At 40.2% G+C, this 27090-nt stretch overlaps 1 protein-coding gene across 6 annotated transcripts in view; it reads left to right on the top strand.

Moving 5' to 3' along the window:
- The window catches only part of tbc1d1 (TBC1 (tre-2/USP6, BUB2, cdc16) domain family, member 1), a 57855-nt gene that overhangs the window by 13678 nt on the left and 17087 nt on the right, over positions 1–27090 (top strand). For 4 of the 6 annotated variants that reach the window (XM_004564287.6, XM_004564288.3, XM_004564290.4 and 1 more), the window contains 13 exons: positions 5601–6197; positions 11986–12075; positions 12163–12267; positions 13249–13381; positions 13547–13638; positions 14513–14629; positions 14866–14988; positions 15817–15959; positions 16305–16565; positions 17650–17766; positions 18081–18194; positions 21106–21239; positions 26168–26353. In XM_004564287.6, the coding sequence (XP_004564344.1) occupies positions 5601–6197; positions 11986–12075; positions 12163–12267; positions 13249–13381; positions 13547–13638; positions 14513–14629; positions 14866–14988; positions 15817–15959; positions 16305–16565; positions 17650–17766; positions 18081–18194; positions 21106–21239; positions 26168–26353 (2212 nt within the window). The remainder of the gene's footprint in view (positions 1–5600; positions 6198–11985; positions 12076–12162; positions 12268–13248; positions 13382–13546; positions 13639–14512; positions 14630–14865; positions 14989–15816; positions 15960–16304; positions 16566–17649; positions 17767–18080; positions 18195–21105; positions 21240–26167; positions 26354–27090) is intronic. The other 2 variants (XM_076884939.1, XM_004564289.6) reach the window with 2 other exon arrangements.

The following is a 27090-nucleotide window of genomic DNA, read 5'->3' as shown; positions in this document are numbered from 1 at the left end:
CTTAAACTGTTGGTGTGTCACCCAGGAATGTATTTGGTAATCCTGTAAGCGCTGCAGTGTTGTGCACAACCTTTAAAAGTGAAGTCCCAAAACTGAACAGTACTTATGAACATACATGGTTATGTTCGAACCCTTCATACAGTTTTTATATCCTTGAAAAAAAGAAAAAGGAAAAGGCAACAAGTCAGAATACTTATTACACATTTGGCTGACACACCTATCCAGAGCAGCTTCCAGGTGAGGACAGAGAGTTATGTGTTTGTTTTGCTAAAAGCGCGCACCTCATGCTGAGGCAAGACACGGCAGGACCTTGCTGGAAGTTTGTCTGTCAGACTGTAGCTGCTCAGGCATCTGTCATTAATGACATCACCAATGTGGCTCAACCGCTGCTTCTGCTTAGCTCATCTGCTTCCTCATTTTTGTTCCTTGGTGTGGTACAATGATAGTGTGGTCCACAATAGGAGAAGGACGTATACTGTAGACAGCAAAAGGTTGTTTTCTGATTTGTATGGCGTTATCTTCTGTCCAGTGCTTGTTTGTAAATAGATTAAAACAAGGAAGTGGGACCAATTATCCAGAGAAAAGCCTCAGGCTGTTTGAATTGATCTCTCTGGTCATGCATAGCTTGTATAACTAGAGCCAAGCAATAAAGTAAGACATTAATCAAAGTGTGTGCAAGAAAATAAAATAAGCCTTGCAAGAATCACAAAATACATTAAGCTACCTGAGTGGCTTAATGAGTTGTTTTGCCTGGATAACAGAACGTTCTCGATGTGCGAGTAATCAGGAAAAGGCTTTAAATTAACAGCACAGAGTGTCCCTGTATAAGAAAATGGTCAAAGAGTGAGCTTTATGTAACAAAGCCAGTACTGAGGATACACCGATTGTGCGACTAGATCACACAGCATCCCAGCTTTGTTAGGCTTTCTTATATTTCTCTCTGTGTCACTTTTCCATCTTTATAATTGGCACACGCAACATGTCAGACTCTTCTAATGGTAATGGACCTTGTGTTAATGTGGAGAGTGTAGCTACAGAAAAGGGCTTTTGTGTGGGGAAAGAACCCAGTTACAGTTCATTTGTTCTCAACTGTCCCCTCTCAACCCTCAGAGCTCTAACCGGTCCAAACGGACACAGCTAGTGAGCTTAACTGAACTTGAGAGACAGATATTTCCCTTAAGAGGTAATCCAAGTCCAACACAGCTAAGAGGAGCCAGGGAAAGAGTGAGTATTAAACTGCAATTGCGAGGTTGCCAGAAATATGTCTTAGATGGACACTTCTGAGCTCTTTATTCTTGATACTTATTTAAATATGCAACTTTTTTCTGAAATGTTCAGCACAACAAGGCCAAACAACAGATAACCTAAAACATTTTGCCTTAAATTGAAACATAATGTCTAAGTTACCTAGGAGTGCTCTTCATTGCTCTGTTGTGTGAGCTTGTGAGTGTATAATATGTTTTGTAGCATTGGAGTTTTTTCTCCTTTTTTTTTCTTTTCCACCCTTTCTCTCTCTGTTATCCTGTTTAGTTATATGGAGGAATAGGAAAAGACTTTTTCCAGTAAAAATTTGGATTGAAATTGTACCTACCATAAGATCTCAATACAGTGGTACAGTTTATAGGGCAAGAGAAGAAACTCGAGAAGATTCAGAAAGAAAAGAAATAGGTGCATCTAAAGGGGACAGGAGTACAAAGCCTGCTTTGAGGTCCCAATTTGGCATTTTTTTCACCACCAGAAGACAACACAAGAGCTGCTTTATTCAGGGGTCTCAAAATACTCTTCACACCATTTGGCAGGTTAGCTCATAGTGAGGTGTGGCATCTACATCAATGGATGGAAAAGTTGTTCTTTGGAGTACGCCTTTTGTGTTTGTTTTAGTTTATCCGCTGTTGCTACTGTAGGCAGCCACCTGTTTGTGGACATGCAACCTGAATGCATGAACAGTGTGACGACTCAGTGAAATCACCACTTTAGAAATAATAAGGGAAGTTTAAACTAAAACATTAAGTGTCACGTCGATGCAGTGGTTGGCACTGTCAGCTAATAGGCTGGCTGGCCTACTTTGGCTGCCTTCTACACTCCAAAGACATGAATGTTCAGTAAATTGGTTATTCTAAATTGGCCATAAATATGGATGATTTTCTATCTCTCTGTGTTAGCCCTGCGATAGGTCACCCCTGGTAATCTGTCCACGGTGTATCCCACCTGTTGTCTCGTAGGCAGGCTTCAGCTATATACAGCTGAGGTAGAATCCAGTCACTCTGTGACCCTGAATGAATTTATATGGATGAAGGATTCAAAAAATATTATTAGAAGACGAAATTTGATGGTAGTGCTTGAACTCACGCAAGAGTAAAGGTCTCAGTGATGAGTTATTCCCTGTGAAATGTTTACTGTTGCACCTCATGGGGTTTTATTGGTAGTGTTATAAATATTCTTTCAAAAGAAAAGGACAAGTAAGTATGTCAGCAATAGAGGTGGGAATCACCATACACCCCACGATACGATATTATCACAATACTTAACGCACGATACGATATTATTGCAATTTTTTAAAATATTTTGCGATATTCAGATTCTGTACATAAAGGTAAACTTTATCAATATTCATTTTATCTAATATCAAAGTCTCGCACTCAGTCTTTCTCTCATTTCAGTCAGTTTTATTGTTGACAAACTGAACGGTTTGTATTACAGTCTAGTCCAACTTAACTGAATGCAACCATCTGGTACAATTATAGCTATTCTGAACTATGCAATTTATGAAAACTATACAGGCCCTTCAGCAACTGAAGAATTTGAAAGTAAATTAAAACAAAATATAATTTTACATTAAATAAAAAAGTTTTAAACTTAATTAAAATAAAAAATGTCTTAAATTAAAATAAGTAAACTGTCATGTTTATTGCTGCCAAAAAAAAAAGTTAAACACATTTGGACAGTGAAGGAATGTCAGGATTCTTGCTCAGAAAAAGGATCAACATGCTCTCAAGTCAGAGTTCCAGTCCACGAAAAAATTGTTTGTAACAAAATATCGATTTCTGCTGTCCCTGTATCGATACATTATTAGCAAACAAAATATCACGATACTACACAGTATCGATTTTTTTCCCCCACCCCTAGTCAGCAAGCATTGCCGTCGAATAGTAGTAGCAATATCAAATGTCTGAGCTCAGCAGGATTCGTATCAGTGTAAGATCGGTGTAAAATACATTTTACTCAAACGTTCAAACATGTATGTGATGACTTTGGAGTCCACAAACAAAGGACCACACCAGGTCAAAGCATGTGAACAAATGAAATTTATTTTACACAGGTAGCATCCACCCCCACCCCCCCACCCAAAAAAAAAGCATTACTAAACATTAACTTTGAAGATCTCAAACTTAAACATAGTGCTGAATTGCATTGTTTGCACATAGTCAACAGGCTATAATTTCCTAAAGACACGGGCAGTTTTGTTGTTAGATGAAATGTGTATATAATATATATACACACACACATACATACATACATACATATATATATATATATATATATATATATATATATATATATATATATATATATATATATATACATATATTTATTAGGGGTGCAACGATACACAAAATTCACGGTTCGGTTCGATATTTTTTCGATACAAAAAAATGTTCATGCCTTTTTAATTTGTCATTTATTAAAATTATAAATATATATTTTAACTCAAAAGTACAGTTTTTAAATTTAACCCTAACCCTTGTGCGTGTTTTTTATTTTGACAGCGAATGCGCACCTGCGGACCACTTATGTGCAGCCCTGGTTATTTAGCTCGTCATATTGCAGCCACAGAAATTCTTTTGTCCATGAAACCATAAAGCTGCACTTTCTTTTTGCCTTATAGTCTGATTTGTCATAACTTCTCCGTTTTGTGGTAAGCTTTTCTTTGGCTGTCACTTCTTCACCCTGACCTGTCTTATTTGGCTCAGCAGAACTGAAATGCTTTTACACACGCACTCACATAAGCTCAGCGATTCTCTGCGCGATCAACCTCTCACATGTTTAAGCTGCGGGAGATTTCACTTGTCATGTTTGCATAGTAAGCTAACAATTAATAAGACGATGTCAGAGGAATTGGTGCGCAAATTATCATCACTCACAGATCAGTGCTGTCGCTCTCTATACACAGTTCGCGCGATTGCAAAGTGAAAGCAAAAAAACACAAGCGCAAATTCAAACGCGATTTCAATATGTCACATATTGACAGTGGCTCACCGATGCCAATGACATAATTACCCAGCTACATTTCCGAAAGAATGCAAAAGCATTGACATATATTTTTCCTTCCTACAATAGCCCGACGGGCAGGGCAGAGATAGATTTTGGTAGCCCGACTGAAAAAATCGCTAGCCCCGGGACGTTGGGCTAGCGATATTGCAAGCCCTGTATCTGATTGAGGAATCACTCATCTTTGGAAAAGAGAGTTTATTACAGAGAAATGTCTCTTTCCAAAATAAAAGCTATACTATCCGCTTCTTCTGGGCTATATTCTCAGCAGCATAAGGAGAATCATGTGCTAACAGCTGTCTAAATGACTCGGCTAAAGTTAGTAGCATGCTTGTTGTTTTTGTCTTTGCACTAGGATGATGTCGGCGTAAATGTGCAGTCATATTCGTTGTGTTCCCACTAGTGCTTTCAGGTTAATCTCGTTGAAATGACCTTAACGCCACAACACGGCAAATCTCCGTTAACGAGCTACCGCCGATCACTCCGTGCATGGGGCTAGACGGCCAACACGTTAACGAGCTAACTGCGCTAACACACTAGTTCCCACCCATGTAATTGAGCATTGCATGGCACATCCAACATACTGTTTTACTTTAGTCCATGACTCGCTTACCTTCAGGGTCATACGTCACATGAAAACCAAAATAATTCCAAACGCCAGACCTGAATGAGGGTGGAGGAGGTCCATGTTGCAAGGAAAGCTTAACTTCTGTCTTGCTAGCTTGCCCTGCGCTCTTCCTTCTGACTATGCTGTCTGTGTTGAGCGCTCAGTGGATCTGCGCTCGACAGTGCAGCCTAGGCGGAGTAGTCGAACGCAGATTCACTGAGCGCTCAACACAGACAGCATCGTCAGAAGGAAAGTTGATAAAATAAATTACAAATGTTGTATTGTTCGATACATATGCGTACCGAACCGAAAGCACTGTATCGAACGGTTCAATATCGATACGAATATCGTTGCACCCCTAATGTGTGTGTGTGTGTGTGTGTATATATATATATATATATACATATAAATATAAAAATACAGTATAGCTGGCAATGTTGATGATTTTGAATAAATTCCCCACTTGGCTGGTTGGGATTGAAGAGAGATTAAATGCATGATTAAATGTTTTTGAGCATTTTGTGCATTTTGAGTTAAGCTTTTTTTCAAAGTTGTTTGTCTTTGCTTAGGCTCAAATGGATGTAATGTGACACTAAGAGCTCGGTTTTCTTCCGCAGTCTCTGTTTATGCAATTAGTCTAAAAATAGGTTTTCTAGCTAAATGCCTTACAATTACATAATGAGTCCTTACAGTACTTCTAATGATGTTCTCGTTATCTTTCCAGGTTCCTGAGATCATCAGTACATTGAGGCAGGCTGGCAAAAGCTCGGCACGCAACAATGACATCACCACCGTTTCCAACAAGGCTTCCACGGGTTCTGGAGGCAGCGATTCCTCTGAAACGTGGATTTGCGCTCTCTCTACTACAACCACCTCCATGGCACCCGCCGCTGCTGTGTCTCCGACAGCGTTTGCCAAAAAGTTTGAGGTATTATACTGCGGCCGCGTTAGTGTTGCTCACAAGAAAGCCCCTCCTGCCCTGATTGACGAGTGCATCGAGAAGTTCAGCCAGCTGCGTGGCTCAGGGACAGCTGATAAAGGGGCAAATGATGGGGGATTGGTGGGTGGGCTGAAGAGGGCATTAACCTTCCAATCCAATGGACTGGGGAGTGGCGCTGTTAGTAACGGTGCAGCAGAGAGCCCAACCACTGGGAAACGCCCAATTCTGTTCAAGCGAGACCCCAGCTTTCCCTGCCTACAGGCCCTGGATGAGAATGGCCTCTCACCAGAGATTTCTAACAGCAACACTACCGATCCTCAGACGCGGTCCGCTGATGTGCAGCCCACCAGCCTGAAGGAGAATAGGACCATGTTGTTTATGGTGGGTGAAAAGGCGCACGCGCACACACACACACACACACACACACACACACACACACACACACACACACATAAAATTGAAGGCGTGTTCTGAGTTCTCTTTTGGATGCTCCAGACATCTGTATTTGTTCTCTATTAAGGACTTGTAAGCATAATTTTTATTATTATAATGTTACTTATATAAATATTGCATGACAGTGTAATTAGAGGTCAACACGGTGGCGTAGTGGTTATAAGTAAATGAAGGGCATTATCCTCCATTCTTTTTTTCACTGAGATGCTGTTGTTGATGACACACTCAAACAAGGTGCCACCATGTGACCACATCAGTAATTTCCAGTATTTGTTCCTGTAACTAGCGAGTGTATCTAGCAATACATGCTTGACTCATTTTGTTGAATTTGGGTCACACATCGCCAGCTGCTAGTATCTCCCCTTCAGCCTGGTTATACTTGATCGTGTGCTTTTTGCTTCAAGTGGTGGAACAAGTTTGTTTCCACCTGTAGCAGGAACAGATTTCTTGCATATTTTGCAAAGTATTGCTCTTTGTTCAAGATTGTTGAAGAAGTTCCCCTTGTTAGGTGCTAAACTGCCATTGAAGGCTTGCACACAAACCATTATATGACACTTTTATGTCAAGTAAAAATTTATAACGGTATTACCATGAATGATATGGCACAGTCCTAATAGTTGGCATGTTTTCCATGTGCTTGATGGGGCTTGCTTGGGTGCTTTTTGCCTTCCTTCCACAGTTCGAATGCATGCTTGTTGGGTTAACTAGTGATTCTCAATTCACTGTAGGTCTGAATGTGAGCATGAATGGTTGTCTGTCCCTCTGTGTCGGAGCTTTGATAGACTGGCGACATATTCTGGGCGCTACCCTCTTATCACTGTATTAGGGCTGAACGATATATCGCATTTGCGATAATATCGCGACATGATCAAGTGCAATTTTCTAACCGCAAAGGCTGCGATTATACTGCGACTATATTATACAATTCATGGGCTGCATCCTCCTGAGGCCGCATTTGTAGACCGATTACGTCACAGCGACGTGCCGAAGGCTGTCCAAATTACTACCATATCCCAGAATTCATAGCGCAGCCCAGCCAAACTCCAGTTTCCAGCAATGGCGGCCGCTACTAAGTTTTAAAATTACTCATACTAATCTTTCTGGGTCACAAAATAAACTTTTAACATATTTTCAGGCGAGAAAGTAGTTGTGTAAACATCAAATATCTGCTCGGTTTATCAAGATATCCCATATTTGCAAAAGTGCTTCGACGTTTTCAGAGGCGTCTGCTACCCACCAGCTCGACAGCTAGCCGGGAGCTCGAGGGTTACTGATGCGGCCGAGAACGGCACAACTCCCGGCACATCATTTTCAGATCACCGCGGAGTTTCGCTGCTCGGGTTAAACGTAATATATAAGTCACTTAGACAACCTAAAAATGTTATTGTTGGGCTTTTTTCAGTGTTTTGTTTGTTCGTGAGTAAATCGGTTTGGCTGAGATTAAAGTTATTAGATTAGATAAAATAAAACTTTATTAATCCCCCGGGTGGGTTCCTCCTTGGTTTTCACACAGCTGACTAAACGTCAAACAGAAAACTTATTAAACAGAAGTATGAGACAGTCGAGAATTTACACCAGTGTCTGGTTATATTTTAGATAGCAAGAAGCAGACGGCCGAGTTTATTAAACTCCACCGAGACAGCGGTGACGCTAATCAGAACTAGCCTTCTGATTAGCTAATCAGAAGGCTAGACCGTCCAATTTCACGCCTTTAAACTTTAAAGGCGTGTTTGTGTGTGTGTTTATACAATTGCTATTATGTTTGCACTTTGTGTAATGTTACTGACTGCAGAGATCAGTAAGATGTGTGTATTTTTTATTTATTAGTTTTATTTGTTTAATATTATTTTTTAATTGAATGACTGTCTAGTAGTTCACAGATGTCGAAAAACTGAGTGTGGTAAAGCCACTGATTTTGTTTATGTATATTTCTGCAATCTGCACATTGTACTGACTTTCATTTTAATGTTTACACCAGGGTTCCTTGTCAGCACTTTATGCTCAGATGTTTGTAAGCTAAAAATAAACTATTGTGTATGTTCAAATATACTGTTGTGATTGAAGAAGTTAAATAAAAATGTCAGTCATCAATTCATGCATCACCTCATGTCATCATAACAGAGGTCTGTCTTCCAGGAAAGAACAGTTTAAAATTAATGTAATATAGTATTGGCCATACTATATGATGTATTGCTTGTCTTTGTTTAATAATACAGAAGACAAATACCTTAAAAAATAATCGCATCGCAATCGCAATATTGGGGCAAAAAATCGCAATTTGATTATTTTCCATAATCGTTCAGCCCTACACTGTATGCTGACTGAAATGGTCTCCAGATGCATAGTGTTGATTGTGAGAACAATTAAGACATTTCTGGCTTTCTGAACAGATTTAAATACCAGACTACAGATTCAACGTTGAGTTAAAAAAAAAAAAAAAAAAAAACATGGTCCCATTATCTTTGTTGAATTTATCACCCATAATGCATACCATTTTAAATTAATGTACCAAAATTTATTGAATCCACAGGAAGTTTGATTGTAAAAATTTTTCCAAAGAACATTCATACTCATAAGAATACAAAGTATGTTAGTAGTGCAATAAATTGCTGTTCAAGATTAAAAAATAAAGCCCCTTATCCAGTTGCTCAAGGCCAAAAAGGCAGAGAAGAAAACAAATATAAAGACAAAAATATAATGACTCCGCAATAACAAATGCTGACTGCTGCTCAAAATGAGTCTCCCTAATTGACATTTTCATGACCTCAGTGGTCTCTTGCCAACAGGAATTTCCCTGTTTGTTTTACAGACAGGAAATAGTCACAGGTCAGTGTCCTGCTCTGCTCAGCAGATACAGACACATTATTAACACTAACTATACATCCTGTTACTGCCAGAGTAGCCTCATCCCAGTGCGATCATCGCCTCTCTTTTGCTTCAGTTATAGAGACACAGATCAAATATCTTCATTCCTCTCAAAAGGCTCTAATTATGTTATTAATATTTGATACAGAAAGGCATATTGAAAGAGACGCTGCAGGGAGGGGAATAGCTGTGTTCAGAGAATTTCAAAACTGATAATGGTCGGGGTCGTGGTAGATGTAAATAAAGGCCGTTGTCTACATATACAGGGAGTGCAGAATTATTAGGCAAATGAGTATTTTGTCCACATCATCCTCTTCATGCATGTTGTCTTACTCCAAGCTGTATAGGCTCGAAAGCCTACTACCAATTAAGCATATTAGGTGATGTGCATCTGTGTAATGAGAAGGGGTGTGGTCTAATGATATCAACACCCTATATCAGGTGTGCATAATTATTAGGCAACGTCCTTTCCTTTGGCAAAATGGGTCAAAAGAAGGACTTGACAGGCTCAGAAAAGTCAAAAATAGTGAGATATCTTGCAGAGGGATGCAGCAGTCTCAAAATTGCAAAGCTTCTGAAGCGTGATCATCAAACAATCAAGCGTTTCATTCAAAATAGTCAACAGGGTCGCAAGAAGCGTGTGGAAAAACCAAGGCGCAAAATAACTGCCCATGAACTGAGAAAAGTCAAGCGTGCAGCTGCCAAGATGCCACTTGCCACCAGTTTGGCCATATTTCAGAGCTGCAACATCACTGGAGTGCCCAAAAGCACGAGGTGTGCAATACTCAGAGACATGGCCAAGGTAAGAAAGGCTGAAAGACGACCACCACTGAACAAGACACACAAGCTGAAACGTCAAGACTGGGCCAAGAAATATCTCAAGACTGGTTTTTCTAAGGTTTTATGGACTGATGAAATGAGAGTGAGTCTTGATGGGCCAGATGGATGGGCCCGAGGCTGGATTGGTATAGGGCAGAGAGCTCCAGTCCGACTCAGACGCCAGCAAGGTGGAGGTGGAGTACTGGTTTGGGCTGGTATCATCAAAGATGAGCTTGTGGGGCCTTTTCGGGTTGAGGATGGAGTCAAGCTCAACTCCCAGTCCTACTGCCAGTTTCTGGAAGACACCTTCTTCAAGCAGTGGTACAGGAAGAAGTCTGCATCCTTCAAGAAAAACATGATTTTCATGCAGGACAATGCTCCATCACACGCGTCCAAGTACTCCACAGCATGGCTGGCAAGAAAGGGTATAAAAGAAGAAAAACTAATGACATGGCCACCTTGTTCACCTGATCTGAACCCCATTGAGAACCTGTGGTCCATCATCAAATGAGAGATTTACAAGGAGGGAAAACAGTACACCTCTCTGAACAGTGTCTGGGAGGCTGTGGTTGCTGCTGCACGCAATGTTGATGGTGAACAGATCAAAACACTGACAGAATCCATGGATGGCAGGCTTTTGAGTGTCCTTGCAAAGAAAGGTGGCTATATTGGTCGCTGATTTGTTTTTGTTTTGTTTTTGAATGTCAGAAATGTATATTTGTGAATGTGGAGATGTTATATTGGTTTCACTGGTAAAAATAAATAATTGAAATGGGTATATATTTGTTTTTTGTTAAGTTGCCTAATAATTATGCACAGTAATAGTCACCTGCACACACAGATATCCCCCTAAAATAGCTAAAACTAAAAACGACTTCCAAAAACATTCAGCTTTGATATTAATGAGTTTTTTGGGTTCATTGAGAACATGGTTGTTGTTCAATAATAAAATTATTCCTCAAAAATACAACTTGCCTAATAATTCTGCACTCCCTGTAGGCTCGGGAAAAAATAAGAAAAGGACTGTTACATAGGCAGACTGAAGTTTCCCAATAAAAACCTTTTTAAAAAATTAAATGAAATGTCCGCTTTCACACTTTATGGCTGTTTCTGTGTTGTTTTATCAAACTTCGTGCATGATTAGCAACGCTGTCCGATGGCGGGTTCAGTCTACATGGTATAAGCCTAATTATGGCCTGATTTGGATGACAGTTTGGGAATGAAAAAGGTCTTTGTGAACGGCAGTCATTCGTTTTATCTCATCTTTGTGTCATACTGGATGAAAAGAAGAAGAAAAAACGACTTTGGTTTCCTTTTCATTCATTTTCTTACTCCTTCCTAATGAAGTCACATACACTGCAAAGGATGGCAGTCATAATTTGTATTGTGTAGTTTGCTGTGTCGCTCTTATTCACAAAAAGAGACATAATTCTGTAACTCACTAATCAGATATAGAATTAAATATAACACATATTAACATATGTGTTATATTTAATTCTATATGCATTCATATTTATTTCTTTTTCTGTGTTATCTTATTGTACTTCATGTTGTAAGTTTATATATATTTATTGTCAGGGCTGTATTGTTGTATAGTATGATGGTGTGTTATTTTTCTTATTTTTTGTTTTTGTCTGACCTACCACGGACTACAGATGAATAGTAGGCTTTTGGCTAAGTCTGACATTTCTATTGATATGTTCATAATTATTCACTACCCCTTTTAAATAATTTGCAACAGACAAAAAATGTTGTGTAGTATTTAATCCAGTAAGCAGAGTGATTTGCGACCTCTAATAAAAGCCTGTGAAAATACAGGCATTCTGTTTCCTTCTGCATTTAACTAAATGTTGGCCCTGGACACTATTTAAGGAAACACTGTATATAACTTCTGTTAAGTAGTTCTGTCAGTAAGATTTATAACTGTAGTCACTGCCACACCACAGTTGTCACACACTACAGAAAGAAAGCTAGTAAGGTCATAAACACACATGCATTAACTGTATTTTCTTTGTGTTTCTTTGTGTTTTAGGTGGGCAGGTCTCAGATCTTCTTGGTTAGTCCAGACACTAAGAAAGTTGCAATAGAGAAGAGCTTCAAAGAAATTTCTTTCTGCTCACAGGTATGATCGCTACAGTCCTACTACTATTCAAGCGTGACTATGATTATGATTTTTTTTTTTTTAAACCCACTATTTGTCTGTTTCCAGGGTATTCGTCATGTGGATCACTTCGGCTTCATTTGCAGGGAGACCGTGGAAGGGGGAAACTGCCACTTCGTGTGTTATGTCTTCCAGTGTACAGATGAATCACTGGTGAGACATGAAGTTGATAAGGATTCTTGCTTGTGTCCAGACACAGTTCATTCAATATTCCCATGTAACAGACTCCAAATAACTGAGTCACAGTTAAGATTTTGGACACTAGCGCAGTGTCATTTTGTGTTATTATCGCCAGCTGTTGAGTTTTTACAACAGAAGTGGTGCAGCTACATTTTTTTTCAATTTTGAATGTGTGCTGAAAAGGAGAATTTTACCCATTGATTTTTTTTAATATCAGTCCCTCCCACTCAGTGTTTGGATTTGATCAGCCTACTTCATTTAAGAGTCAATAAGTTTGCTTTGGATTTAAAATGAAATGCCAGAAGGCAGGAGGGTGAAATTTCTCACAAGTGTTTTCTTTTTTTCTGTCACTTCAGATTAAATATATCTGTAAATCATAGGACCTATGACTCAGTGCATCTGGGCTCCACTGACTCATAGTGTGCCAAGTACTCAATTTTGGTTTGGAAAAAAAAGCTACTGTATGATAGCTAGCTCTGCGCTGTGAGTATACTGTATTTCTTGAAAGAATCAGACACTTGTTCTGTTAAACATCAGCTGCCAGAGTTCATTTTAACAGGTTGTAAAATGAACATTACATAATGTCTGTTCCCATATGGAGCTGGAGTTTTGATTCCAGATGTGCAGTGGCTCTGCTTTCCTGTTTGCAGAGCTAGATTTCCCTTTAGTGTTGTTAAAGACCTTGTACACTCAAAGGGAGATGTTCTAGTGTTGGGGATAGAAAAGGAGCAAATCAGATGCTCTCCGGGGATTTGGCTATTAAAATTAAACAAACTGAACAAAACTGGTTTCACAAACCAAGAATTTAGGAGTTAACACTTATTATGAAGCATTTATTGCTCTTACAATAACAGTGTTGGGGAAAAGACATACATCCTAATATTTATTTGATATTTGCCTAAAAACACTGAAGCTTGTAGAGGGCAATAAATGATTTTATTTCACTCTTCTAAGGTGGACGAGATCATGCTGACTTTGAAGCAAGCGTTCTCTGTGGCCGCCCTGCAGCAAAATGCAAAGACTCAGAGCCAGCAGTGTGACAGCTGCCCGATGCAGCAGCTCCACAGGCTTTGTGAGAGCATAGAAGGTAAGAAGGTGTCCTTAAAGCTATAAGTGGTGTCTCTATGTTGTAGATGTGTACAACTCTTTATATTTAGGCTTTTAGGACTGTCTAAGCTGCTGTATAACAAATCTCTAGTGAGACTAGGCTTGCTTGTAGTGTGTTTATATTCTGTATTTTCTTTATTTTCAGGTCTACACCCATCTAAAACTAAACTGGAGCTTCAAAAACATTTGGCCACTTTGGACAATGATGATCAAGCTTCAGTCTTTGAAAACACTATGGTAATGAGCCTGTTGTGCCTGTTGACCTGAAGGGCGCGGTGTAAATGTTTAAATTTCCCTTCAGGTGGTTGTAACATGAAAACTTCCTAGTAAGCAAGGTCATCGAAGTTTATCGTGGATAAATGAATGTGGATTCACAAGTTTTTTGAGGGGGATTCACAAAGATACATTTTTCTTTCTTCACAGATAATTTAAATTTTTCTGCCACCTCATTTCTCAGTTTTGCCTTTACAGTGTTTTTTTCTCTCTTCACCTTGCTTAGCTTTTTGCTTTGTTTTCAGTAATGGGCTTGAGTACTTTTAATGGGGTCTGCTGATGGTATTTATTGGAAGGGCAGGCACGTTAAAAGGAAACTGCCAGAGTAATAATGCAGATACATTGTGCTGTGTGACTTAGCTAACATCTGCTGGTGGTGTAGTAAAACTGCAACCCAACAGAGCTAAGCATGTCTTTATTAGCTCACTGTGCTGTAGGTGTTAATGTACCTCGATTTCACCATTTTTTGGGAACCAGGTGTAAAAATTATTTTCCAAATGTAAACTTCTGCAGATGAGTTCTCTGAAACTTACCAGCTTAAACAGACTTGTGATCAATTTTAGATTTTTCTTTTTTTCCAGTTGAAACTTTCCATTTCTCATAATAATTTTATATATATATATAAGTAGAATAGAATAGAATAATCCTTTAATTGTCCCACAAGGGGAAATGTGGTTGTATCAGCAGCAAAAAAACACACATATACAAAAAGAACAGGACACAGAACAGAAAACAAAAAACATAATTTTTACATATTTCCATCATTTATATATAATAAGTATATATAATATATACAAAAACTCATCAAATATATTGATTAATCTGTCTGTTTGTCCAGAGGGCTCGTCCTAAGAGTGATCAGGAAGAGAATGAGTTGATAATGGCTTCTTTGAGAAATCTGTATGAAGCGAGACAGAAGACCCATCAGCACACAGTGCAGAAGGAGAGCAAACAGGTACCTACTGGACACCCCTATGAAATACATATGCACTTCTGTAGCAGAACACACTCTTAAGTCCTACATTTCCTCTCTATTGTCATTATTGCTATGAAAGACTGGTCCTCTAAGGAAAGACAAAATTCCCTTTTTCTGACACACACAAATTGCCGTCATTGCATGCCTCTGAGGACCTCCCTTCCTCTCGCTCACTGTTGCTTTCTGTGTCTTTTCCTGTCTCTATGTGTATGTAGATGTGTGAGGATGTCGCTCCAGCTGTGGAGGCACAGCAGCAGAGTAGCAGCCGGCAGCGACTCGAGGAGTTCAAGAGCCGAGCCAAGCGCTCTCTCACTGAGTCCCTGGAGGGGATCTGGAAGGTAACAGTGCTGTTTCTGTTTTGGTTTGTGTGCAGAAGTATGTTCTGGTATGTGACTATATGCAAATTACATACCTGACCTTTTGGTTTGGTAAGAAGCAAATACAGTTGTTATAATAAATGTCTTTCTCCATGTGTGTGCTTCCCATGTTAATATGTAGGTGTTTAAAAAGTGCAAAACAGTGGGTACCTAACAATTCCCACTCCCACACTCTCAAAGAGTGCTACACCGTTGTAGTCATTTAGCTTAGCTTTTCCACATGCAAGAAGTGCTGTTATTTTATATAAATTGAAATAAATCGTGGCTGTACATTGATATTAATTCATAGGTAGGTGTTTGATTTTCAGTTTCAGGCTTTGGATATTTTTTTAAATTAAATGAGGACCTATAAACTATCAGACTAATTGCTTGCCATCCCTCTCACTTAGATAAAAAGCTCAATAGAACACATGAAGATAAGATAAAAAAAGCTTAGGACTTGGAGTGAAAACAAGCACAGCAAATATCTACTGACAGAGTGGCTCAGTTTACACATAAAGTGTAGTGAACAGTTCGGGGCTGAAATAAAGCTGAAAGTATAGATTATGCAAACCTGTATTAATATATTTTCATTATTTTATTCATTGTTTTTGCAGTGTAACAGGAAAAAAAGCAGCCCGTTAGGATGAGAGAGTTCATATTTATAATATTTATTTTTAGCAGTTTTTAGTCTTTACATATAGAGTAAAGCACTGAGAAATTGGTTGGGAAGGTTGTGTGTCTTGGTTTGTGATCTTTGCTCACAGGTAAAAACCATGTGTTTAACACACGTGTGTTTGTTAATGGCAGGGAAGCAGCAAGGCCAGAGCTCAAAGGGAGAACAGCGAGGGAAGTGAGAGCAGCTCATCTATTTGTACTGTCAACAGCAGCCAGGATCAGCCCTGTTTAGATGATCCTTTGCCTGCTCATCAGCGATCAACCAGCCCTCTCAGGTAAACGCTCCTATATGCAAAGGCTACCTCATATCTCGGGTTACTCAGTGCTTTAAAGGTGAGAACTTGTTCAAGTCAATATGGGGTGCTGTGTGTACATTAATGAGGAAAAAATGAACTTAAATGATTTTAGCAAAAGGCTGCAATAAAACAAAGAGTGTAAAATGTAAGGCGGTCTGAATACTTTCTGTACCCACTGTATACTCTCTGCTCAGCGGTACATTGGATTAAGTTTAAAATCACATTAAGCTTTCTCTCACTATGTGGTGCATATCATAGACTTAGACTTGTGTAGAAATGATTGCATTCATGAATTTTTATTCCTTTCCTTTTTATTATCTTCAGGTGTCACAACTCAACAGGAGACCTGAAGCACATTGACACTTCTCTGCCGCTGTCACACTCTTCCTCCTCTTTATCCGGGGATGCTCAGCCACAGGGCTTCCGCCGCCGGGCCAGCACTTTCAGCCACCCTGCCACCCCCTCCTCAGCCGAATACTCACCGGAGCACATACTAATTCACCCACCACAGGACCACACTGCAGCTACCAAGCACAAGCTTGTGCGACACTACTCCGTCAGCACGGACACTCCCCACCAGAGCAAGTGAGTAGAGCATGTGAGTGTTTCTGTGTGTGTGTTTACAGATAGACTAGTAGAAATTTTATTTGGATAGTATTTGTTAAATTTTACTTTGTGCTTTCATACAGTTGACTGTAATAATAAGGCAACTTAATGAATATTATAAGATATCAAAACGTAATGAACATATAAAAGAGAAATAGTGCCACTTATTAATAACAGACAAATACAGTATGATTATTTGTGTCTTCAAGATGCGTACAATGTCATGTGTGTAAAGGAACTCGCTGATATGAGAAATTTAGAAAAGGATTGGTTTTAGTATTTTATTTAATTTAGATATTTTTTATAGCTTAAAAAGTTGATGGTTATAGTGATGGTATTTTTACCTTGTGGTCTAACACCCTGTATCGGTTTACCTCAGTTCCCAGAATAAGGGTTGCAAAGCCAGTTTGGAGAGTACGCATCGCTTTGTCACTTTGAGAAAAAGATAATGAAACTATGGTATTTGCAAGTAGTAATGAAGCTGTGTGTGTGTGTGTGTGTGTGTGTGTTGTCGTTTAATACTGTGGTTCATCAAGTCTATGACAATGAGGAGCAAGCAGTATCATCTTTTTCCAAACGTGTTAAGAGGATTTTTGTCATGTTTGAGTTTTCAGTGACACCAGCATATTTGTGTCAAAAGAAAGTGAAACTTGTACGTGGATTACTGCATCATTCCTCTCCCTGGATGTTGGCTTTACTTGCGCTCTATCTCAGCCTTCTGCAAACCTTTTTCTCAGTTTGTTTTTTTTTTTTTTTTTTTTTTTTTAAATCTACATGTTTCTAACATTTTTCAGAGTTTGGTAAAAACATGTTCTAAGTGATTGATATCAAATGCAAATGATTTTACTCATATAGACCATATAGAGATAAAAACACAATATTCTGTAGTTTCATGCTTGACAAAAATCTTGTTTATATGATGCATATGCACTTATAGTCACATGTTTTTCTCCTAACTCTATACCGGTTACTCTGAAACTCTCCTTCTGTTTAAATACATTTGTCATTGCCCATTATATTCTTTACTTCCTCTCATTCTCTCTGCACTCGCACTGACTCTCAGACACGTCCCATGCAACTCTGCTCTTCCTCCTGCCCTTCCTTGTCCTTCGTCCCACTCTTCTCTCCTCCTTCATCCTCCTTCCTCACCTTCTTCTGGAGCCCGGCTCAGTAAAAGAAGGTGAGAATCTGTTTTTTAGTTTAACTAATGTTTTTCTTTGTGTTTTTAAATGCTCTCGTACTAACTTTTCATACCTTCCTGTAGTCTTGTGTTCTGTATTTTTCTGTAGTTCGCCATTCAGACAGAGACATGCTAAATCCATCCCTCATTTATAATCGCTGGGCTGTGTTCAGCTTTTTCCACCTCAGCAGAAAATGTCATCATGCTTTTGGTGATATCGATGGAATTACGTCTGCATGTCTCTGTTAGGATGCGATTCCACGATTGTTCTTTCATTTGTTTTTGCCTTCTGTTTATCGCCACCTGCATCTCAGTCCTCTGGGTGGTCTCCGTGCTCGTCTCCACTCCTCCTCATCTGTCCCTAATTTTCTGAAATTTCCATTTCTGGCCACTGTCCGAGAGAATGATTGCCCTGACCCAAAGAACAGGTACACACACACTCGTACCAAAAGTCAGTGTAAATGTCTGTTAGTAATAGCAAAGTCATAATCTGTACTTAAGATAAGATAAGATAAGATAACCTTTATTAGTCCCACACGTGGGAAATTTGTTTTGTCACAGCAGGAAGTGGACAGTGCAAAAGTTATGAGGCAAAAATTAGAATACAATAAGAATAAATACAGTACACAACTGTACAGAATAGAATAAAATAAAATACTATATACAGTAGAATAAAATAAAATAAATATACAATCAGATAAAAATAGAATACAAATACAAATACTATATACAACTGAGTAAAAATACAACGATGACAGAAAGGATTATTGCACTTAGTATTATTGCATATGTATGGATGTGTGTGCTTGATCAGTTAAAGTCTTTATTATGGAGTCTGACAGCAGTGGGGAGGAAAGACCTGCGAAATCTCTCCGTCCCACACCGTGGGTGCCGCAGTCTCCCACTGAAGGAGCTGCTCAGTGCTGTCACAGTCTGCTGCATGGGGTGGGAGATGTTGTCCATCAGGGATGACAGCTTAGCCGCCGTTCTCCTGTCACTCACCACCTCCACTGGGTCCAGAGGGCATCCTAGAACAGAGCTGGCCCTTCGGATCACCCTGTTCAGTCTCTTCCTGTCCCCAGCAAAGATGCTGCCGCCCCAGCAGACCACGCCATAAAAGATAGCAGAGACCACGCCATAAAAGATAGCAGAAGCCACAACAGAGTCATAGAATTTCTTCAGGAGTGGGCCCTCCACCCCAAACGACCTGAGTCTCCGCAGCAGGTACAGCCTGCTCTGCCCTTTCCTGTAGAGGGCGTCTGAGTTATGAGTCCAGTCCAGTCTATTGTTCAGATGAACACCAAGGTACCTGTAGCTGTCCACAGCCTCAATGTCCATACCTTGGATGTTCAGTGGTTGCAGTGGAGAATGCTTGTGCCTGCGGAAGTCTACCACCAGTTCCTTGGTTTTACTGGCGTTGATCTGGAGGTAGTTCAGCTGGCACCAAGCCACAAAGTCTTGGGTCAGACCTCTGTACTCCTTGTCGTCCCCATCAGTGATGAGGCCGACTATTGCAGAGTCATCAGAGAACTTCTGCAGGAAGCACTGGGTGGAATTGTGGGAGAAGTCTGCAGTGTAGATGGTGAAGAGGAACAGAGCCAGAACCGTTCCCTGTGGGGCCCCCGTACTGCAGACGACCCTGTCCGACACACAGCCCTGAGTCCTCACATACTGTGGTCGGTCGGTGAGGTAGTCCAGGATCCAGGTAGTGAGGTGATGGTCCACTCCAGAGTTCACCAGCTTGTCCTTTAGAACCGAGGGAAGAATGGTGTTGAAGGCACTGGAGAAATCAAAGAACATGATTCTCACAGTGCTTCCAGCGGTCTCCAGGTGAGCGAGGGAACGATGTAGGAGGTGAATGACGGCATCATCCGCTCCAATGCCAGGCTGGTAGGCAAACTGAAGTGGGTCCGGTGATGAGCTTATTAGGCGCCGAAGCTGAGCCAGGACCAACCGCTCCAGGGTCTTCATCAGGTGGGATGTCAGAGCCACCGGCCTGTAGCTGTTGAGGTCCTTGGGGCGTGAAGTCTTTGGCACTGGTACAACACAGGAGGTTTTCCAGAGCTGTGGGACTCTTCCCAACCTCAGGCTCAGGTTGAAGAGGTGCTCCATCACCCCACACAGTTGGTCCGCGCAGGACCTGACGACCCTCGAGCTGATGCCATCTGGGCCCGCTGCCTTCTTGCCATTAATCCTCCTCAGTTCCCTCCTAACCTGGGTGGTTGAGAGAGACAGGCTGGAGCCTTGTGTTGAGTGTGTATTGGATGCTGTTGTTGGGGGTGGGGGGGAGTGAGCAGGGTGAATAGAGGAGGTGTGAAGTGTCTGAGGTGGAACAGCAGCAGTGGGGGTGGGTGAGTCTGCAGCCGATGTTGCAGACTGCCTCATGGCTGAATCAAATCTGTTGAAGAAATGATTCAGTTCATTTGCCCATCTCACATCCCTCCCAGGCAGAGAGTTCTGCTGTTTGTGGCCCGAGATGGTTCTGAGGCCTCTCCAGACTTCACCAACGTTGTTTTGCTGAAGCTGGTTCTCCATCTTCTGCCTGTAGCTCTCCTTCCCATTCCTTATCAGTCCCCTCAGCTCTCTCTGCACCCTTTTCAACTCCTCTTTGTCTCTGGATTTGAAGGCCCTCCTCTTCTGCTTGAGGACGGTTTTAATTTCTGGGGTAATCCAAGGTTTGTTGTTGGAGAAACACCGTACAGTCCTGGTAGGTACAGTGTTATCCACACAGAAGTTTATATAGTCAGTAATGCATGTAGTAAGGCTGTCGATGTCCTCACCGTGGTCATCACAAATCACCTCCCACACAGTCGACTCAAAACAATCCTTAAGAGCCTCCTCGCTCTCCTCTGACCATCTCTGTACTGTGCGGGTGGCTGGTGGCTCCCTGCGCACTAAGGGCTCATACACAGGGACAAGGTGCACCAGGTTGTGATCAGATCTGCCCAGAGGAGGGAGAGGTGATGAACTGTATGCCTCATCTGCATTGGCATACAGTAAGTCCAGTGTTTTATTGACTCTGGTTGGGCAGGTCACATACTGGGTGAAGGTGGGCAGTGTGGAGTCCAGTGAGGCATGATTGAAGTCCCCTGATATTATGAGAAGGGCTCTCGGTGATTGTGTTTGCAGTCTGCTGACCACAGAGTGGAGAGAGTCACAGGCTGAGTCACAGGCTGCATCCGCTTCTGGTTTCATACAGTCTTTGAAGTGGTTTTGATATGTGTACATGCACATGCATGCATACATGTATGTGTAAAAAGTAAGTTCTATCTATCTATTGACTGTTTATCAGGGCACATCTGTAACTACATCTCTGTATTTGGGTGTTTGTGCTGTCAGTGATGTAGTGGCGCTTTCCACACCAAGTGCAGCTGGTGGGGTCGGGGAAAGCCCTCAGCGCAGCCGCCGCCACTCGTGGAGGCAGCAGATCTTCTTGCGGGTCGCTACTCCTCAGAAAGGCACAGACTCCATCGGTAAGGGACACCCACACACACTTAAAACTTTTGAAATCATGGTTAAAGACATAATTCACTTCATGCTGGACCCCTCATTGTTCTTGAGACTGTAGATAACCCCAACATGCTGTGTTGTCATCATGCTCTAAAAAGCAATTCTTGTGTGAAATTAGTTGTATTCCTGTTTATCTTTGGTATATTAGTCTGTCTAATGGCTAATGTAAATTTTAACTTTGGATCCACTTCTAAGCTGAGAACAGAAAAGCTGACAGCGGCTTGCAAAGCTGAAAGTGAAAACACACTCCATAAAGAGTGTGTGTACATGCTTTTCTTTGCTAAAGCCCAGGTTTCTTAAGCATGACAAATTAGCATGAGGCTAACAAATGCGCTGATGGAGTAGAAAATTATGTGGGTGATCAACTAACAGTATGCTGATTTATATAAACATGACACAGCCACTTCATGTAATGACCAATGCATTCTAGCAATTGCAAATTACCAGGCTGAAAATGAGCAGAACTGATGAGGGAGTGAGTAATGTCTTTACAAAAAGTACTTTTTTTTCCTGCTGTAAATGAAATTGCTGGAGAGGGGTACAAGTGTGTGTTACTAGAGCAAGACTTTTAGCACACTAAAAGTCAAACCTTGTGTGTGTGCACACTGCTGAGTAAAGATAAAGGACAAAGTTTTGTGTAGAAATGACAAAACATATGACAAAAAAAAACAGGGTCAAAGCTTAGGCTTAACATTCTCTGTTCCCAGTTTGCACTCGCATTCTTAACCTCTCCACCTGCCATTTCAGATACACAAACATTCATAGGAGAAACTGTCACAGGAACATGAACATTTGTAGATAAATTGTTTCCTATTAAACCTGACTCAATTGAAGTACCTTGCTTACTGCATACCTTAGTAAATCACGTTATTCAGTTTAATAGTTTTTGCGAGTCTAAACAGGAAGCTCATATGCAAAACTGAGACTGCGCTGCTTCAGTAAGCTGTTACTACACTGTTATTAAATCTGCTCCTGCGGTGCAGACACAAAGCATTTCCACTGTGTGTCACTCTTTCATTTAGTTTTATGCTAAGAACTCTCAGAAGAGTTGAAGGCAGAGATTCATAACTTAAACGTAACTCCCTATCTGTTTATCATAACAGTTTTAATTTCTCATCTCCTCCATTTTGGGGAAGCAGTATACTTTTTATTACTTCTTTATTATTATTATTATTTTTTAACCTACGGAAGTCATGCATTAAACATATATTTATATTATATTTAGTTAATCACAGCTATATTTGTTGTTATGTAGGGCTGTAATGAATTGATTATACTAACAGTTGTTGGCAAAGCCCCAGACCTTTGATATCATCAGTAAATTGATCAGTAAACTGAGCAAATAGTACCCAGAAACCTCTTTCTTGATGTTGAAGTGATACTTTCTAAAATGTAAGGTGAAACTAAGAATTTGTGATATATTCATGTACTTTTTATTTGTTTTGGTTTTGGTTTTTTTACAAATCCAGTATTGGCACTAGATCAGTGGTCCCCAACCTTTTTTGCGCCACAGACTGGTTTTTGTCTGACAATATTTTCAAGGACCGGCCTTTAAGGTGTCGTGAACAAATACAACAAAATAAAACCGATACCAAAAAAAGACGATTCATTCATAACACAAGGGAACAGACCCAGGAAACCGAGTCAACGATAAAAACGATAAAAAAATAATTAAAAAAAACAAACCGCTAAAACCGATAAAAACTCTGAAAACCATAAATTTCATACCCAAGCCTCAACGGTACTAAATGACTCACGGACAGGTACCAGTCTGTGGCCCGGGGATTGGGGACAGCTGCACTAGATGATTATTCTGGTGGAGTGTTAATTTTGTGTTACTGCAGTATAAATTTCTTCACTAATGCTGCTGGTTGATTATTTGAATGCTTGAAAATGAAGATTTGCCTAAAAGCTTGAAAACCTTGAGCAAACAGTTGTAATTGTTGCCTGGGAAATGACAGCTCTTGTCAAATACCGTCAAGGTATGATGGTTACAAGTAGAAAACTGTATAACTTTGGGTAGTGAACAGTTACTTTGACTTCAGATAACTTTGAAATATCAATCACAACATATGTTGACATAAAAATGCCTGTATTTCAGCTTGTGGACATGTCTTAATCATGCTAGTGCTTGCAAGTCTTTGGATTCTGTGTCATAATTATATGTACAGTGCACTCAGGACAGAAGAAGTGTTGACAGTTGAGATTGTTGAGCTTCTCACACTGTAATGCCAGTAAGCACCGAGCAGGAAAGAAGCATGATCCATGTGAGCTGATATAAAACCGTTTTCTCACACAGTGCATTTTATTTACAAAAAGAAGTGTTTTCTGTACTTTGTTATGTCAGTGTTCATTTTGTGTTATTGGAAGACTTGGACTAACAGGGTGTACACTGTTTCTTTCAGTAACATGCATGCATGCATTATTATGATTTTATTTTGTTTTTATGTCCACTGACTCCTTGATTCATCAGCTAATTGCTAAATTGCTGCTTTTCAAAAACTCATTGAGAATAACTAGTTTCACTAGTTTCCACTAGCGGTGTCCTACACTCCCATGTTGTTTGGACATGTATGTGCAGCACATAATGTGTTGTTAACTAGAATGCCTGTTGGTTGTTTTGTCTAGATAAATTATTAAAATGTTAACTAAGAGGCCCTCAAGATCTAACCACTGGGGGGTGCCAAAGATCACATTTCCCAATGTTACGCTTTGTGGCTTTAACGGCACATTACAGCTACAAAGATTTCCATACAGTTAAATAATACCTCCCTGGTGCACCTTCAGCAATATTTAAATCCTCACAAAGGTGGTATTCTTCTCAGGAGTAAGTAACATTATGTAGTTTTCCTATTATTATGTTGACTCGTGCACACGCCCAACTGGAGTCTGTTGGGTGGATATTGTATTTCATAAAATCAGATTGGTATGTTGGACTAATGTGGTTGTTTTCTTCACTTTAACACTGAATGTGCAGAGACTGGTGAAGTCTGTCTTTCTGCATGAATTTGCCCTGTAATTGAAGCATGTTAAATGTTTCAGTTAATGAAATGTGCAGCCAAAGTTTACTTTGACGCTCAACTGCAAGCAAGTGAAGGGAAAAACAGGGCTTTTTTTTTTTTTTTAACAAGTCAATGTGATGGGCTTTGTGCTGGCTGAATGCAGTGCTAAACTTGTTGGGTGTGTATTTATGTGTGTGCGTAGATGCATGAGGTCATGGGCGTGGTGTGTGTGTGTGTGTGTGTGTGTTTTGCTGGAAGTGGCAGTGTGTCTCAAGGTCATGTTGACAGTCCATACATAGACAGCGCCAGAGGAAAGCGCCAGCCTTGTTGACCCACTTTGCATGGTGTGTGTGTGTGTGTGTGTGTGTGTGTGTGTGTGTGTGTGTGTGTGTGTGTGTGTGTGTGTGTGTGCACACTGCAACCTGGTTCTGACCAGGTTGTTTGCACAGGGAGTGGATTGTGCCACTTTGTGCCAGTGTGTGTGTGTGTGTGTGTGTGTGTGTTTGTGTTTGTGTTTTTATGTTATTATGAGGAATATGCAGTACCATAGTGTTAGTTGGGGTAAGTAGGCGGGGAATTAATGTCATCAAGTATTGCAGTTTGAAAGTTTGACATTTTTTCACCTAAAGACAAATTGTCACCAGTCTTCTGCTGAAACTGCAGCAGTTGTCTCTCTCTAGTAAGAAACATGAATCTGTTAAGAGAGTTGTGCGCGCGCGTGTGAGTGTCTTAGTGTCTTTCTGTGTGTGTCGTCCATGAGTTTGCTTTGTCTTCACCTCTTTTATAACTGAAGAGCCATAAATTTGTGTGGTGACTCGGCTGGTTTCAGCATGTCTTAGAAACAGATGATCACTCCACAAATATAAGACTCGTTTTACACAAAGCCCGCCATTGTGGTGTGCGTGAGTGTTTTTTGTAGTATTGAAAGGATGACCTTTACATATTTATTTATTTTTTTTCCTCAGAAGAGTCTTTGACAAGATAAGCATCAGATTTACATACCTAAGTTAGGCTAAGGTATGTGTGTACGTGTGTATTTTAGTGATCAGGATCAATCGTGATATTCCCGCGAACTGAAAGAGAAGTGCGATCTGGATAGTTGGTATGTCGCTCCTCTAAACAACACAGGGTATTTTGAGGTTTGGGATCCACCCTGTACTTTGAGGTGGAGTCACACAAACGCTTTTTTTTTTTTTTTTTTTTACTGTCTGTGTGTTGCACCCAACTGTGTCAAATATATCTATGTTTAGCATTTTCTTGTTGTTTTGCATGAGTGTCCGTGAGGTTCACCGAAAGAGAGAGAAAGAAGAGAGAGAGAGGGGTCTGGAAGGCTACTTGAATTTTTTTAGAGACGATGATTTTGTTCCTTTTTATACCAACACGTTTGAAAGTAAGAAGAAGTTGACACTCGCCTCTGTCAGGTATGAACAAAAGTTTTGTTCATACCTGTAAACAAAGTGAAGTGTTGAACAAATGTAAATGAAGTGTAAATGAAATGTAAATTTCTTGCTTATTGTCATTGCTAATGGTGAAAGAATCACAACACATCTAACACACAAACCCAGAACTGTGGGTCTGAATCTAATCGGAAGGCCTGCAGTTCTTAAACGGCGTGTTATCTGCTAGTCCAGATGAAGGAATGTGAATGTGCTGCTCATAAATGTTTTTATTAATAAGCTTCTAACTCCAGAAGATATTTGTGATTGTTTCATTTTAAATTGAAATGACTTGGAGTGTTTATTGCTTTTTTTTTTTTGCTCAACAAAACTGTTTTTAAAGATACATTTCTCAATCTAAATTAAGATCTTTTTTTACATTTGCTACAGTAAACATCTTGTGCAAAATAATCTAATGTAAACTAATATGATAATCTTTTAAATGTCTTTAAGATGGGTCTGATGCCTGTCAGGTTGTGGCCCAGATCGTGGGTGGAGGATCTGGGGACTCGGCGATGAGACCGGTGCCTGAGGAGAAGACGAAGAGAACCAAAGAGGAGCTGAGGGATCTCTGGAAGAAGGCCATCCTGCAGCAGATTCTCCTGCAGAGGATGGAGAGAGAGAACCAGAAGCTACAAGGTGAGCTGGATGAATAAAGGGATTTTTTTTTTTTTTTAAAAACAGATACACGCAATGAGCCCACACTGACTTTTGAGATTTATTCATATTTACAAGTAACAACTCTTAAAAAATAGCCCTAAACAGAGAAGTTAAAATAAACTTCCCTACAGTGAGACATATAATCAAACTTTGCTATCGCATTTCACAGTGTTGTGGTGTTCAGCCCGTAATCTACACAGCAGCTACTCAAGCATCCTGTTGAGGTGGAGAAAAAACTTCAATGTTTGCCTGAATTTGAGATGTACACATCAAAACGAAATGCACACAAAATAGAAAAACTGGATGAGCCAAATGGTGCTTTATTGCTGTGAAAAAGTGTTTTATTAGCCCTTAACTCTAAAATTTTTGAGGTGTGTTAAATATTACTGCAGTTCTGTCTGAATTCGCTCTGTCTACATGATAACATGCAGGTACTGTTTGTTTCACGTGGCTCATCGGTAGTCATTGACTACACGATGAGTTGGTTTCTCTGGAAGCTAAAAAGTAGGACGAGTCTTTGTTTAAGACACTGGCAACACGCCTTTCCAAATGCATGCTCTTAAAGCTTTGCAAATTGAGTATACACCTACTTTTCTTTATTTAAAATCACAAACCACAAATGATCAAGTTATATAACACGTTATTGCATGTGTGTGCGCGCGCGCGCCCAAAATTGCTTCCTGGTAGGCACATCTATGGGTGTGCCAAGTGCACCA

The sequence above is a fragment of the Maylandia zebra genome, linkage group LG6, assembly GCF_041146795.1.
Source record: "Maylandia zebra isolate NMK-2024a linkage group LG6, Mzebra_GT3a, whole genome shotgun sequence".
NCBI lineage: Eukaryota > Metazoa > Chordata > Actinopteri > Cichliformes > Cichlidae > Maylandia > Maylandia zebra.
Note: the sequence above shows the minus strand (reverse complement) of the source record. Positions and strands in the feature narration are given on the sequence as shown.